A 14,493-nucleotide genomic window follows, 5' to 3' on the forward strand; every position below is an offset into this window, starting at 1 on the left:
CTTTGCCCTGCTGCTGCTGCTGCTAAGTCGCTTCAGTCGTGTCCGACTCTGTGCGACCCCAGAGACGGCAGCCCACCAGGCTCCCCTGTCCCTGGGATTCTCCAGCCAATTCTCTACAAATACTTCTATTGTGTTTTTCTCAATCTCTTGTTAAAGTCCTAAGTAGTCAAGTCCTCATGGGGCTAAGAAATGCCTATTAAAATTCTCATCTGACAAATGTTCTTTTCTTGGCAAAGTTCTCCCCGAAAGGAGATCCAGCCCACAAGCCTTCTGATGACCAGGTCTAGAAGAAGCCCCGCTCCTCGGTGGTTTCTAAGTGCAATTACCTCCTGCAACTCAAAACCGCGTGCAGGGGAGGCAAGGTCAAGCCCGAGCCTCTTTATGAAATGTGTATTTTCCCTTTATGCTCATCATTTCCCCCTTCTTTGCCTGTCGGAGCTCACAATGTAAGCATTCCCACAACTCCTGACTTCTCAATTTATGCAGGTGAGGGGCTTGGCATCCCTCCCTCTCAGAGCCAGAGAGCATGGTTCCTGCCCTGTTCAGTTCTGATCGCTGAGGACTTCCTAGGCAGCCACCGTCCCCACAGCCAGCTTTGCTGGCCCTGCTGTGCTTCTGAAGGTGGACCACCAGAACAGGTTTGAGCCTCAGTGGAATAAAGTTGGTACCCAGCACCACCATCACCCGTGCCTCCAGCAGGCAGGCCAGTCTCTTTTATGGAAGATGCCGGGTCCCCTTGCAGCTCCCCATCCCCAGGAATTTGTTGTAGGTACCTTCATCCCTGCTTGGGAATTCCTCTCTAGATCTCTGCATCTTTAGATGACTCTTCTCCATTTGAGGGCAAGTCTATGGTCTCTTATGGTGGCCAGCCCCAGGCTCTTGCCATCTCCATGCACGTGGGCATGATGGTTAATCCCCTCTCACCAGCCAGCAGTCTGGTTTGTTTCCAGGGCTCTCGGTCCAGCCCCAAGGGGGTGCAGTTGCTTCCCGCTCCACCCTGGCATCCACTTGTCTCTCACAACCTCTCCCTCTGTTTCCTAAGGTCCCCACCAGCTCCCATCTCTTGCATTTCATTTCCTCTGCTGGTGTGCCACACGACACATCGGCTCCCTGCCCCGCACTGCAGAACAGGGGTGTCCTCGGATGGCAGGAGAGCTAAGAACGCTGGGGAAAGCCTGGGCTTCCTCTCCAGCGTCTTTGCTGTGCTGATGCTCAGTCAGTCTCCCGAAGGGAACCCAGTATTCAGGTTTTCCTGAGAGCGGATGGCTCACGCTAAGGGACGTAGCCACACTGTGCCCTCCTTCCATCCACTGGGCACTCCTTGCTTTCAAACATAGGTGTGGGAACCTCAAGGCTCAGCCCTCGGCCCTCTCGCCTTCCCACACCTTCTGCCGTCACCTTCTCCCCTGTGTCACTGTCGGACATGTATCTCCAGCCTTGGCCCTTCCTCTGAGGTCCCGGTCTGTACACATACCTGCCCGTATGGTGATTCCTCCCGCTTAATACCGGGAGGTGATCTCCCATCCTCACTGTACGTTCCCGCAAGCCCTGAAGCTCATCCTGGTCACTTGTTACATCAGGTCAGTCGCTCAGTCGTGTCCGACTCTGTGACCCCATGGACTGCAGCACACTAGGCTTCTCTGTCCATCACCAACTCCTGGAGCTTGCTCAAACTCATGTCCATTGAGTCAGTGATGCCATCCAACCATCTCATCCTCTGTTGTCCGCTTCTCCTGTCTTCAATCTTTCCCAGCATTAGGGTCTTTTCTAATGAGTCAGTTCTTCGCATCAGGTGGCCAAAGTATTGGAGTTTCAGCTTCAGCATCAGTCCTTCCAGTGAATATTCAGGACTGATTTCTTGTAGGATTGACTGCTTTGATCTCCTTGCAAGGAGATAACTGATGTTACCATTTCAGTATTTCTTTAATCCATTTATTTCTCTCCATCGTCACAGCACCACCGTGTTGCAGACTGATTTCATCTCTAGCTTGTATTTCAAATCCCTTCTAACTGGTCCTAAATCCATCTTGCTTCTCCCTCCCTCTCACCCAATCCATCTTTGAAACTGCATTCAGTGTGATATTTTTAATTCCTACACAGCATAGAACTCTTCTTGGCTTCTATGTTAGGATTCTCTGTCTGGAGAAAAAGAACCAACAGGAGCTATAGATAACAGGAGTTATAGAAAAATAAATCCATAGATTTATTTTTAAGGAATTGGCTCATGCACTTGTGGGGGCTGGCAAGTGAAATTTGTTGGGTAAGCTGAAAAGTCGGGCAAGAGTTGTTGTAGTCTTCAGTCCAAATTACTCCGGGCAGCAGGCTGGAGACCCAGAGGGGGTTTCTTACTTTGCCGTCTCGAGGAGAATTTCTTCTGCCTTGGGGAACCTCCATCTTCGTTCTTAAGGCCTGCAACTGATTGGCTGAGGCCCACAATCCACTTTACTTGAAGTCTACCAATTTAAATGCTCATCTCACCTAAAATTACCTGCAAAGTGACACCTAGACTGGTGTTTGATGAACATCTGGGCACAGAGCTTAGCCAAGCTGACATGAAACTAACAATCAAGCTTCCTTTTGCATTTAGGCTGAAGGCCAACACCCCAAACCTGACTACAGGGCTCTGGGCCATCTAGCCCCAGCCTCCTCCCCCACAGCTGTTCCCTGTTCATTCTGATCCTGGTCACACTGGCCTCCCTTGGGTTCCAGATGTACCACCTGCCTCCAGTCTCAGGACTAGGAACAAGTTACTTACTCTCTCACCCAGAACGCCCTGCTCCCACTCCCAGTGTGCATGCACACTCATACACACATGCATACACACACAACCAAGTAGCCCCCCACCCCACCATGACACACACACGCATGCACTCATACACACATACATACACACACAACCAAGTAGCCCCCCACCCCACCACGACACACACACGTTGCCTAGGGAAAACCAACTCAGTGGTCCTTCAGATCCTGGTTCCAATGCTACCTCTTATGGGAAGAGGCCCCACACCAGGCAGCCTTCCCTGCTACTCTGACTCATCTGTGCATGACGAGCATTCAGTCTTGTGATTATAATTCATATCTGTCTCCTCCACTAGACTGCAAACTCTTTGAAGGCAGGGACCAGGTCTCCTTGACGGTCTGTGTTGCCCGCCAGGGTGCCTCCAACTCTCGTGGGTGTTGAGAGAGTGAGTGAACTCTCTGGAAAGCGTACCTGGCCTTGGATGTCACATGTCTTCCATTCCTTGCAGCACTCATTCCGGCGACGCAGGGCCTGCCCTTGCCTCTGGCCCCCCACATCGGCTTCCCTTGTTCTCTCTGTCTGGCTTTGCAGACACTGTTTGCCTCTCCTTGGGATGAGCCCCCCTAAGGAGAGGACACCCTTACTGCTGACCGCCCGACATGTGGTTCAGCTTTGAAACTCTGCCTGCCTGAGCCTTAACTCAGCCATCAGCTTCAGTCCTTGAAGGCAAACATTTAAGACAAAGTGACTTACAAAGCTTTTATTTTTTTTTAAACTTTTATTTCGTATTGGGGTATAGCCGATTAACAAACCATGTTGTGGTGGTTTTAAGCAAACAGCGAAGGGACTCAGCCATACGTTCATGTATCCATTCTCCCCCAAACCCCCCGCCCATCCAGGCTGGACTTGCCAAAGCTTTTAACTGGAGGAAGAGGACTGTCACCCTCCATGAACCCTCGTATGCATTTTTGTATTTAAATATTTGTAGAAGCAAAGATGCTGCCACCCAAAATACTTGTGAGAAAAAGTCCACATTTTTACTCTCTCGAGTGGAAACCTAACCAACTATCTGTAGACAGAGCAGCATTTCTCCTGCCTTTTCTCCCAAGCACTTAAAATAATAGAGGTTGGCTTGTCTGACATCGTCATTGTTAATATTTTTCTGTAAACTTGGAAGTTTACAAACTGTTAGCTAAGAGATTGCTTTAAATGGCTCCAAAAATAGCCATCTTGTGATAGATCAACCACTCCAAGGTTGGGTGGTTTGTGTCCCAGACGCTTCAGAGCGTCAATGAAATGAGCCTTATGGAAACTGCAGGTTCGTTAGATCCAACAGCTGTCCTCCAGCACGTGCAGTTGGTGTAGTCATGGAGGCTTGGGTGGGAAGCAGATCATACGGTTCCTGTGACTGTATCCTAATGCAGAGATGCTTTATCTTCATTCTTCCCGGTCTGGCAGACAGGTTGTCAGCTAGTGAATGGTCTATAAAACACCCGTACATCAGGGTGTGATGCTGTTCTGCATCTTTTTGATAAAGGAAAAGAATCTTAATCTACATTTTTTTGCAAATTGGGATTTCTTTTCCCCATATGCATTTTTAAAAAGTGGAGTTTCAGGGACTGCCCTGGTGGTCCAGTGGTTAAGATTCCGTGCTTCCGTTGTAGGGGGCATGGATTCAATCCCTAGTCAGGGAACTAGATGCCACATGCTGCCCAGTGTGGGCCCCCCAAAAAACTGGAGTTGCATTACTTTTCATGGTGGATTTCAGCAACTTTTAAAGCTCATCCATTTTCCCCCTGAATTTGGGGCGGGATTAAATCAGATGGCAGACAAATGGGTCTCTCAGCGTGTTAGCACTCTGATTCCTCCCAAGAAAAGATGGCTTGCTTTTTGGAGAGTGGCTTTGAAATAGGCATATATTAACAAACAACTTACTTAAGACCGCTGGAAGCCCAGGATTTCTCTGTGAGTGAAAAGCTTAGTGAGCAGGCCATTTTGTGTCCCTGAACACACCAGCCTCCCATCCCCTCTCCCCAGCTCTCCTAATTCTTTGCCTGTAAGCTGCCTGCGAGGTTAATACTAGACAGAAATTCTGTGACTGTTTCTGCCCCTGTGCCAACAACTCCGAGCCATTTGGAGGGGTGGTGGGGGCAAGGACAATGAAGCAGAAGACCATTTCAACCTTTTAAATTTTTTTTCAAAATGCTAGTGTATAAAAACATCCTTGAAAAATACTGACTCGTATAAACTTGCAGAACTGTTAGAGGTTCCCCCTCCCCCAAATTCTAGTGTTCTTTACCCATTAGCTATTGCAGACTTTGACTATTCTTTTTCAACAGCTGCATTGTAAACCACAAAGAGCAGGTCTAAGAAGCAGAGGCACCACTGTGGTCAACAGCAAAAGCCAAAACCCAAACCACAGAGTAACTGAGGATTAGATTGGGAACTCCCCCACTGGGCCCTGAGATGCAGCCCCGGGTGTTTGTCATCCTTCCCGCTGAGGAGCAGGTCATGACCGGCCACTGCTGCCAGTCTGAATGTCGAAGGGGCATGGGTTTTGTCCTAAGGTGGGTGTTTGAAGCCTTGGGTTTCAAGGCTCCGTTATCCCATCTGCCCTTTATTTGGGCATGCTAGGAAGCCATTGGTCTGGGGCAACAGTTGAATGTATTATGTGAAAGAAACAACAATTTGGAGGTACCCTGAAATACAATGAGAAGAAGAACTAAAGAGACTCTTGATGAAAGTGAAAGAGAAGAGTGAAAAAATTGGCTTAAAGCTCAACATTCAGAAAAGTAAGATCACGGCATTCAGTCCCATCACTTCATGGCAAATAGATGGGGAAAGAATGGAAACAGTGACAGACTTTATTTTGGGGGGCTCCAAAATCACTGCAGATGGTGACTGCAGCCATGAAATTAAAAGATGCTTACTCCTTGGAAGGAAAGCTGTGACCAACCTAGACAGCATATTAAAAAGCAGAGATGTCATTTTGCCAACAAAGGTCCGTCTAGTCAAAGCTATGGTTTTTCCAGTAGTCATGTAGGGATATGAGAGTTGGACTATAAAGAAAGCTGAGCACCGAAGAATTAATGCTTTTGAACTGTGGTATTGGAGAAAACTCTTGCGAGTCCCTTGGACAGCAAGGAGATCCAACCAGTCCATCCTAAATGAAATCAGTCCTGAATCTTCATTGGAAGGACTGATGCTGAAGCAGAAGCTCCAGTACTTTGTCCACTTGATGCAAAGAACGGACTCACTGGAAAAGACCCTGATGCTGGGAAAGATTGAAGGCAGAAGGAGAAGGGGATGACAGAGGATGAGATGGTTGGATGGCATCACCGACTCGGTGGACATGAGTTTGAGTGAACTCCGGGAGTTGGTGATGGATGGGGAAGCCTGGTGTGCTGCAGTCCATGGGGTCTCGAAGAGTTGGACATGAGAGACTGAACTGAACTGAGACACACAGCTACCCATGTTGCCCACACCTTCCAGGTGGCGATGGCTAAATGGGTCTCTGGACCAGCAAAAGATGTAAGGAGGACATGTAAAGGGACCTCCCTGGTGTCCAGTTGTTAAGAATCTGCCTTGCAATGCAGGGAATGTAGGTTCAATCCCCGGCTGGGGAACTATGATCCCACATGCCTCGGAGAAACTAGAGAGATCCTGCATGCCACAATTAAGACCTGAAGCAGTCAAATGTTTTCAGAAAGAGAGAGAGAGGACCAGTAAAAAGGAGCAACAGCCTCAAAAGGCCTTGAGAGAGGAGCTCCTGGGGCGGGACAAGTCCCCGAGCTGTGTGACTCTGACTGGTGGGCGTGCAGGACCAGGGACACGGACCCTGTGCTTCCTGCATCCTTCCTCCAGACTGGCCAGGACAACCGACCTTCCATTTGGCAGGCAGTTCCTGGGGCCCTACTGTGTGCTGGACCCTCTGCAGGACAGCGGGAACAAGAAATCGGTCAGGCCTCATCCCCCTCCCGGCCTGACATCTGGGGGAAGACTCGGAGATAAACCCTTATGGTCACTTCCCTGGTAGAGGGTCTCCCCTCGGGCCTGTGAGCCTCTCCAGCTATTAAGTTCCTGCAACATCCCCAGCTCCCAGCACCCGGCTGGCACCTACGAGCACGACACAGATCTGTTGGCTGGATAAACACGCAGTCAAGTGCAGTGAGAGTCCAAGGAAGCAAGTGCCCTCAGCGCGTTTGCACAGGAGAGGCTTGAAGTGGAATTTCTAGGACGAGGCACATCCAGAGGACAGGACGGCCGGAGCAGAGAAGAGATGCTGGGAGCCTGAACAGCGGGGCCTGCCTGTTCTGGAGCCCAAGGAGCCACAGCCCCCGACTCGGGTGAGATTGTGCGGCAGGAAGAGAAGGACCAGCCCGCACAGACGACCTTGGTGCCTCACCAGAGGCTGTGGGGTCTCCATAGCCAGATGTGCACTTAGGAAGTAGGCTCTGAAGGCTGGGAGGACAGCAGATCAAGGGTGGCTGGGGACTCACGGCTCATCAAACAGTCCAGCAGGACCCCTCGCTCACTGCTGCTCACGCAACATCTCTGTTGTTTATGGGTCCTCCATTGCCTCTGGTGCGGTATTTTGCATATATTAAATAGGGAATCATTTATAAAGGTAAACCATTCAGCTTCCCAGGTGGCGCCAGTGGTAAAGAACCCACCTGCCAGTGCAGCAGACTTGTGAAATGCAGGTTGCATCCCTGGGTAGGGAAAACCCCCTGGAGAAGGGAATGGCAACCCACTTCAGTGTTCTTTCCTGGAGAATCCCATGGACAGAGGAGCCGGGAGGGCTGCACTCCATGGGCTAGCAAAGATTCGGACACAACTGAAGAGACTTAGCACACTCGCTACTTAAAACTGGGTTTTTTTAGGAGTCATTGTAGTGTGAATAAGTTTGTCATCCCTGCTTCTTAAAATATTTTTCTTGGCAAAGCAGTTTTTAAACTTTTCTGGGTAAAGTAACACAAGTGTTATTGACTGGGTTATTGTTACTTTTAAACCTCTATCTGACTCTCTGGTTTTCCTAGTTTTCATGTTTGCAAGAGCTAAAGCGATACAGTAGATTTCACAGCTGACACAAGGCTAGTGAGGCAAAGTCATAGTTAATTTAGACCTCAGTGGCATTCCGTTGGCACTGGAAGAGCTCTGACCTTATCTTCGATGTGTTCAAAGCCAGTTATTTTTACCCTGATGCTCCAGGAAGTACACAGCCACGTTGCCTCTTTGTTTTCTCATCACAGAATCAGTTGGGATGCCACCCTCTTCCCAGTACACATGCTTTGGAAGCTGGTGCTTCTCTGGTGCCTGCTGAACTCTGTCGTTTCATGGGGCAGCCACCTGGGGTGCCAGGCAGGTGGCGGATATGCCAAGAGAGGGTGTCCTGCCTGGCAAGGCCACCCAGAGTCCTTGGTTTATAATAACAGTCCCACTGTTTCATTATTCCAAGTAGAATGACTGTTCTCAGTGGAGACGTAAAGTAGAAGGGCTGTTCCTCACTCTCTCCCTGTCCCTGCTCCATGCCATTTACCCATTCACTATACGAATTAAAAAAAAAATTTTTTTTAAGAATTGTCTAAGATTCAAAGAGATCAAGGAGATCAAGCCAGGCAGTCCTAAAGGAAATCAGTCCTGAGTATTCATTGGAAGTATTGATGCTGAAGCTCCAATACTTTGGCCACCTGATGCAAAGCAGTGACTCATTGGAAAAGACCCTGATGCTGGGAAAGATTGAAGGCGGGAGGAGAAGGGGATGACAGAGGATGAGATGGTTGGATGGCATCACCAACTCAATGGACATGAGTTTGGGTAACTCTGGGAGTTGGTGATGGACAGGGAGGCCTGGCGTGCTGCAGTTCGTGGGGTCTCAAAGAATTGGACACGACTGAGCAACTGAACTAAACTGAAGATGCAAAGAGCACGATAAGGTCTTGGATAGTTAGGAGGGGGGATAAAAAAAAGATTGCGGTAAATGGGCACCTCCTGAAATCATGACTTGTGAATTCTGTGAGTGAGAGCAGCTGGAGGCACCGAGGGTGCCGCTCTGCAGAGACCATTGGCTGTTCCCGTCACCAGGTTCTCCGTGTGAAAATGCTCGGGGGGCTGACTGTGCTGTGTGAAGCGGCCCCCTCCCGCCCACAAAGTTTTTCTAGGTTTCTGTGTCCTGTAAGTTTAGCTCTCTACCATGTACATGAGTGTATAGGGGTACAAAACAGAGGCACATGAGGTTAAGAGGCGCACGTGATGTGTGGATGGGCAGTGTTTTCAGGCATCCAGGAGCTAGGTTCTCAAACTTCCAGATGTGTGACACCCTCCCCCCGGTGGGCAGGGGGCACAGTGACCTCGATAGCTATGGGCGGGACTGAGAGAGAGCTCACATCTCTGACAAACTCTCAGTCAGTGTGAATTCTGCATGGACCGCAGTGACCAGGCCCTGCAATGGTGGTTCTCAGCTTTGGCTGAAAATTTCCATACATGAGGAGCTCTTGAAACCTCTGATGACAGGCTGCACCCCTCCAAGGACATCAGAATATACATACATATGTGTGTGTGTATATATATATACATATATATAAGGGTGGGTCAGTAGCATCAGTAGCTTTGAAAGCTCTCCATTCAATTCCTGCCCAGGTTGAGTTTGTGGAGTGAGGGGTGGGGGAGAGCTGAGTGGATCGTGGGACTCTTTCCTATCACTTTGGAAATTTACCAAAAGTATATTGCAGCTGTCACTGTCTGACAGTTTCTGAGTTAAATGAACAGCTACCTTTAGTGTTTCCATCTCTGTTTTTGAAGAACACCATGAAGTTTCCCAAGATTCCCTCCACCCACCAGGCTCTGCTCCACCTGTTTATCAGCTGCGGAGTCTCAGCTGAAGCCCTCACGGATATTCTCACTCTTCTCCATTGACCCGTGGCCTCCTGTTTCCACTGCTAGCTGCCCTCAATTCTTTACGGCTGTGAGGGGTCTAGATGAAAAGAGTGTTTTATCTTCCTGTGGAGCAGGGCCTCTCAGCCCTACAGCACATTACAGTCACCAGGGGCGATTCTGGTTTATTGGGTCTGGGGCAGGTCTCTGTGCTAGGGGAGTTTGAGAAGCTTCCTGGGTGAGTCTCATGTGAACTCAGGGAGGTTATAAGATTATAAGTTTACAAGATTAAAAGAAACTTTAAAAAACAGTATTTTCTTCAACATTTTGAAAACTGGTTCTAAAAAAATTAAAGATGCTGGTCAGCCAATAAACTACAGAAATTATTTTTTTTTTAATGTACATTGAAAGATTTAGTTGGGGCTTTCCAGGTGGCGCTAAGTAGTAAAGAACCTGCCTGCCAATGCAGGTGGAGAAGGAAATGGCAACCCACTCCAGTACTCTTGCCTGGAATATCCCATGGATGGAGGAGCCTGGTAGGCTACAATCCATGGGGTCACAAAGAGTCGGACACAACTGAGCGACTTCACTTTCACTTTTCACTTTCATGCACTGGAGAAGGAAATGGCAACCCACTCCAGTGTCCTTGCCTGGAGAAACCCAGGGATGGGGAAGCCTGGTGGGCTGCTGTCTATGGGGTCGCACAGAGTCGGACACGACTGAAGCGACTTAGCAGCAGCAGCAGCAGCCAATGCAGGAGATGTATGAGATGCAAGTTCAGTCCCTAGGTCAGGAAGATCCCGGGGAGGAGGACATGGCAACTCACTCCAGTATTCTTCCCTAGAGAATCCCATGGACAGAGGAGCCTGGTGGGCTATAGTCCATGGGGGTCTCAAAGAGTTGGAGACTTAGGGACTGAAAGTGTGTTAGTCACTCAGTCATGTCCAACTCTTTGCGACCCCATGCATTGTAGACCACCAGGCACCTCTGTCCATGGAATTCTCCAAGCAAGAATACTGGAGTGGGTTGCCATTTCCTTCTCCAGGGAAGGGACTGAGCAACAACGTTAATTAGGACAACGCTAACTGGGGAAGGATTTTGGTGCACAAGTAACAGTATGATCCAGTGAGGCAGTCACAGGGGCATAGTCATTCAGGGCCCCCAGGTTGTATCTCCAAGGTGACCTGGGATGGGTGGGGGAAGAGTGGGTGTGGCTCAGGGGAGGCGCCCATTGGCTGGGCGGGGGGGCCACATGTGCAGCACCCCATTGGCCAGAGCTCAGTCACCTGGTCTCTCCCACGTGCCTGGTTTCCTAAATGCGGTCCCAGGCTCAAAAGGAGCGTAAAGGCTCTGGGACGGCCGGCGCCCTGTGTCTTCCCGCATTTCTGTGTCAGGGGTCAGGTGCCTGTGGGCCTTGCACTTGGAAATGCAGACTCCAGGCCGCCTGGGGGCAGGATCCTTCAGAGTTCACGTGCTGTGTTAAGCGCCTGTGCTCTTTTTTTTCTTTTCTCCACAGATATCGCAAATGGCACCAGTTCAGGGGGGTACCGCCCACCTCCCAGAACCAAAGAAGTCATCATCAATGGCCAGACTGTGAAACTTAAATATTGTTTCACCTGCAAGATTTTCCGGCCCCCTCGTGCCTCTCACTGTAGCCTTTGCGATAACTGCGTAGGTGAGTCAAAGCCAGAATTGCCTCTGTTCCAACTTTAAGGCTGTGCTAAAATGTCTGCAGCTGATGGAGTAGCCTGATTTCATTTGACCAGAGACCTTGTGCTTAAAGAGAGCCAGCATGTGTGTCTCTTTAATCCTTCAAAACTAAGCAACTGGGTAATAGTTATTTCAGTTCTGTTGCCTCTGATCTGATCAACGGTCTGCCGCTGATCCCGTTCACCAAGCCTAGCATCGCCAGATCTCTTTTTCCTTCTTACATCCTGCAGCACATCCCTAGGACAGCACAATGCCCCAGGTCTTCTCCTCCCAGGGACCACACGTGCCAGAGTGGGGGTTCTTGTTCCCTGGAGGTTCCAGGTCAGCAGACACTTGAAATAAAACCATGATACCTGTAGACCCTCCATTGCCAGAGGAGCTGGCCACGTGTGTAGCCGGATTCTCCCAGCTCTTCAGAAGGCATTCTGCTTGGGGAGCTGGAGGCCATGGAAGCCCAAGGAGAAGAAAAGGGGCAAAGGCTCAGAGACTGCTGGGCCCACAGTTATGTTGTTAGGTGGCCCCAGAGACCACCAAGACCTGCCCTCGCTGTCAGCTTGCCTCCAGGACAGGCTAGGAAACGGGCAGAGGAAACACGGTGGAGCACAGAGGGCCTCGGCTGTAAGGCTTAGCCCTGCTGCTCGGTCGCCAGCACCGCAGCACAGTGTTTCTGCCTCTATGTGGGTCCCAGCCCCTGGGGATTACTTGGCAAGCTCATCCCATCAGACCGAGACATGTTACCCACACTTGCAGACCATTACTCTGCCCCAGGATGGAGCGTGTCAGACATGAGGTCGGCAAGGAGACGGTGGAAGCCCCAAGTGACAGGAAGGGTAATGAGAAAGGGACCACAGCTTTGCCACGTGGGGGAAGACCCACATTTGTTCAGTCCCATAGTCTGCCTCTAACAGAAATAACCAGGGACTTCCCTGGGAAAACAAGCATGGAAAGCCTGTTAACCTCACACCTGAAAAGACAGAACACCTCAGAACACACCTTGTTCCCCTTAGTAACACATAGCCAACTGCTAACATTTTCCGAGCCTATTAGAATTTGTGGTCTTGATTCTTCTTCAGAAAAAAAAATTATATCATGTGTTTCCTGCTGTGCAAAGCTTTTTTTGTTTATTGGCCTGACTTTTACTGTAACTTTAATGTTAATCTACAATTTGGTAGGGAGTCCATGTTTTCCCTCTCAGACCTTTTCTTTGTTTTACTCACTTGGAAAAATTACTGTTAGCCTTTGCCTCCCCAGCAAAACATCATGGAATTTTGTTGTCTTTCTTGTGTAGTAAGAACCAGTTAAAAGCCTGAAATCTGGCACCCGATGACCTGGGTACAAATACTAGGTTCATGATTTAGGCATGCAACCTCAACTCTGTATGCCTTGGTTTTCTCATCTTTATAATGAGGTCAGTAGCGGTGCCTACCTCACACGATGATTGAGAGAGCAGAGTTAAAGTGTGCAAAGCACTCAGCCTCGTGCCTGGCTTTTGGTAAATTCTCTGTGGTTGTTAGCTGTTCCTCTGTTATTACTACTGCTCCCTTGACACTTCTGATTGGCTTTCTCTGACCAATGTCTTGGTCTACTGTGGCCCTCTGCAGGTATGATGACCAAACCTGTCCCTGGTCCTCTATGTGAGGACACACACCAGGGTTTACAAGGTCATGAGACAGCCTTTGTGTGATTTCTGATACCCTTCCGGGTGACTCCAACCCCAGTGACCATCCCATGCCCATCTTGAGGACACGCAAGCCAAAGTGGCCCAGTGGCTTAAATATCTTCAGGAAAACAATCCATAGGGATTCACAGGATCCTTTCTTGGGTTGTAATTTTGGGATTACATGATGGAATATTATATGATGGATAATATGTAACTGACATTCTTTCACCTAAAAATCTTCTGTTATTTTGCGTATCTTCTCCTGGAGGTCTAATGACTTGTTCCAGTTGGCATTTACAGGGAGGGAGTGGTTACCTGCAGACCTGAAGAGTTTACGGGACACCTCTTTTTTTTTTAATCATTTATAAATGTATTTACCCATTGCTAGATAGGTGACTGTTTCTATTTGTTCATTTATATTCCATCTGTAGGGTGGATTCCTAATCATGATAAAACGTTCCTTTCTGTCTCATAGTGTTTTAAAATTCTCTTCGGTTATATCGTAAAACACTTTCTGAAAGTTCATCAGATTCTCTCGTTTATTCCCTCCACCATAGGTTTAATAACCCTTAAAGAACCCTGGAGAAGGAAATGGTAACCCACTCCAGTATTCTTGCCTGGAGAATCCCATGGACGGAGAAGCCTGGTAGGCTACAGTCCACGGGGTCGCAAAGAGTCGGACACGACTGAGCAACTTCACCTTTCTTCCTTCAAAGAACCCTGATGTATTAGATGTAAAATCCTCTTACCAGAATTACTCATCTAGTTAATGGTATACTTCTGTGGTGGTTTAGTTGCTAAATCATGTCCGACTCTTGAGACCCCATGGACAATAGCCTGACAAACTCGTCTGTCCATGGGATTCTTCAGGGAAGAATACTGGAGTGGGTTGCCAGTTCCTTTTCCAGCGAATCTTCCCAATCCAGGAATCGAACCCGGGTCTCCAGCATTGCAGGCAGATTCTTTACCACTTGAGTTGCTAGAAACTCCCAGTGAGACAATAAGAGCCATCAGTCTGTAGTGTCCAGGAGCCCTTCTGATAGGTTCTGAGCAACCTTTTTGGTAACTCCAAGTCACCATGGTAACCCAGAACTCCACAAGCAAGCCTGATGCTGTCCTGTAATGGGAGGATGAAGAGCTGCAAACGGAAAGGAGCAGAAGGGGGAAGGTTAGGGGTGGGCTGCAGTCCATGGGGTCGCCAGGAGTCGGACACGACTGAGCGACTTCACTTCCACTTTTCACTTTCATGTACTGGAGAAGGAAATGGCAGCCCACTCCAGTGTTCTCGCCTGGAGAATTCCAGGGACGGCGGAGCCTGGTGGGCTGCCGTCTATGGGGTCGCACAGGGTCGGACACAACTGAAGCGACTTAGCAGCAGCAGCAGCAGAGGAGGGAACTAGACAAGGAGCACATTGCCAGTAGCTGCCTCTAAGCTTCATTTGATGGTCCTTGGGCTGAAAGTGGGCAAACGGTAATCAGGGCCCCGCTCTGTGGGGGACAGGTGAGA

General features: G+C 49.2%; 1 protein-coding gene across 4 annotated transcripts in view; it reads left to right on the plus strand.

Annotated features, from left to right (window-relative positions):
- ZDHHC14 (zinc finger, DHHC-type containing 14) overlaps nucleotides 1-14,493 on the plus strand; it is a 293,070-nt gene that overhangs the window by 202,897 nt on the left and 75,680 nt on the right. For all 4 annotated transcript variants that reach the window (XM_010840869.1, XM_010840871.1, XM_010840870.1 and 1 more), the window contains exon 3: nucleotides 11,133-11,291. In XM_010840869.1, the coding sequence (XP_010839171.1) occupies nucleotides 11,133-11,291 (159 nt within the window). The remainder of the gene's footprint in view (nucleotides 1-11,132; nucleotides 11,292-14,493) is intronic.

The sequence above is a fragment of the Bison bison genome, unplaced genomic scaffold (assembly GCF_000754665.1).
Source record: "Bison bison bison isolate TAMUID 2011002044 unplaced genomic scaffold, Bison_UMD1.0 scf7180017864148, whole genome shotgun sequence".
NCBI classification, from domain to species: domain Eukaryota; kingdom Metazoa; phylum Chordata; class Mammalia; order Artiodactyla; family Bovidae; genus Bison; species Bison bison.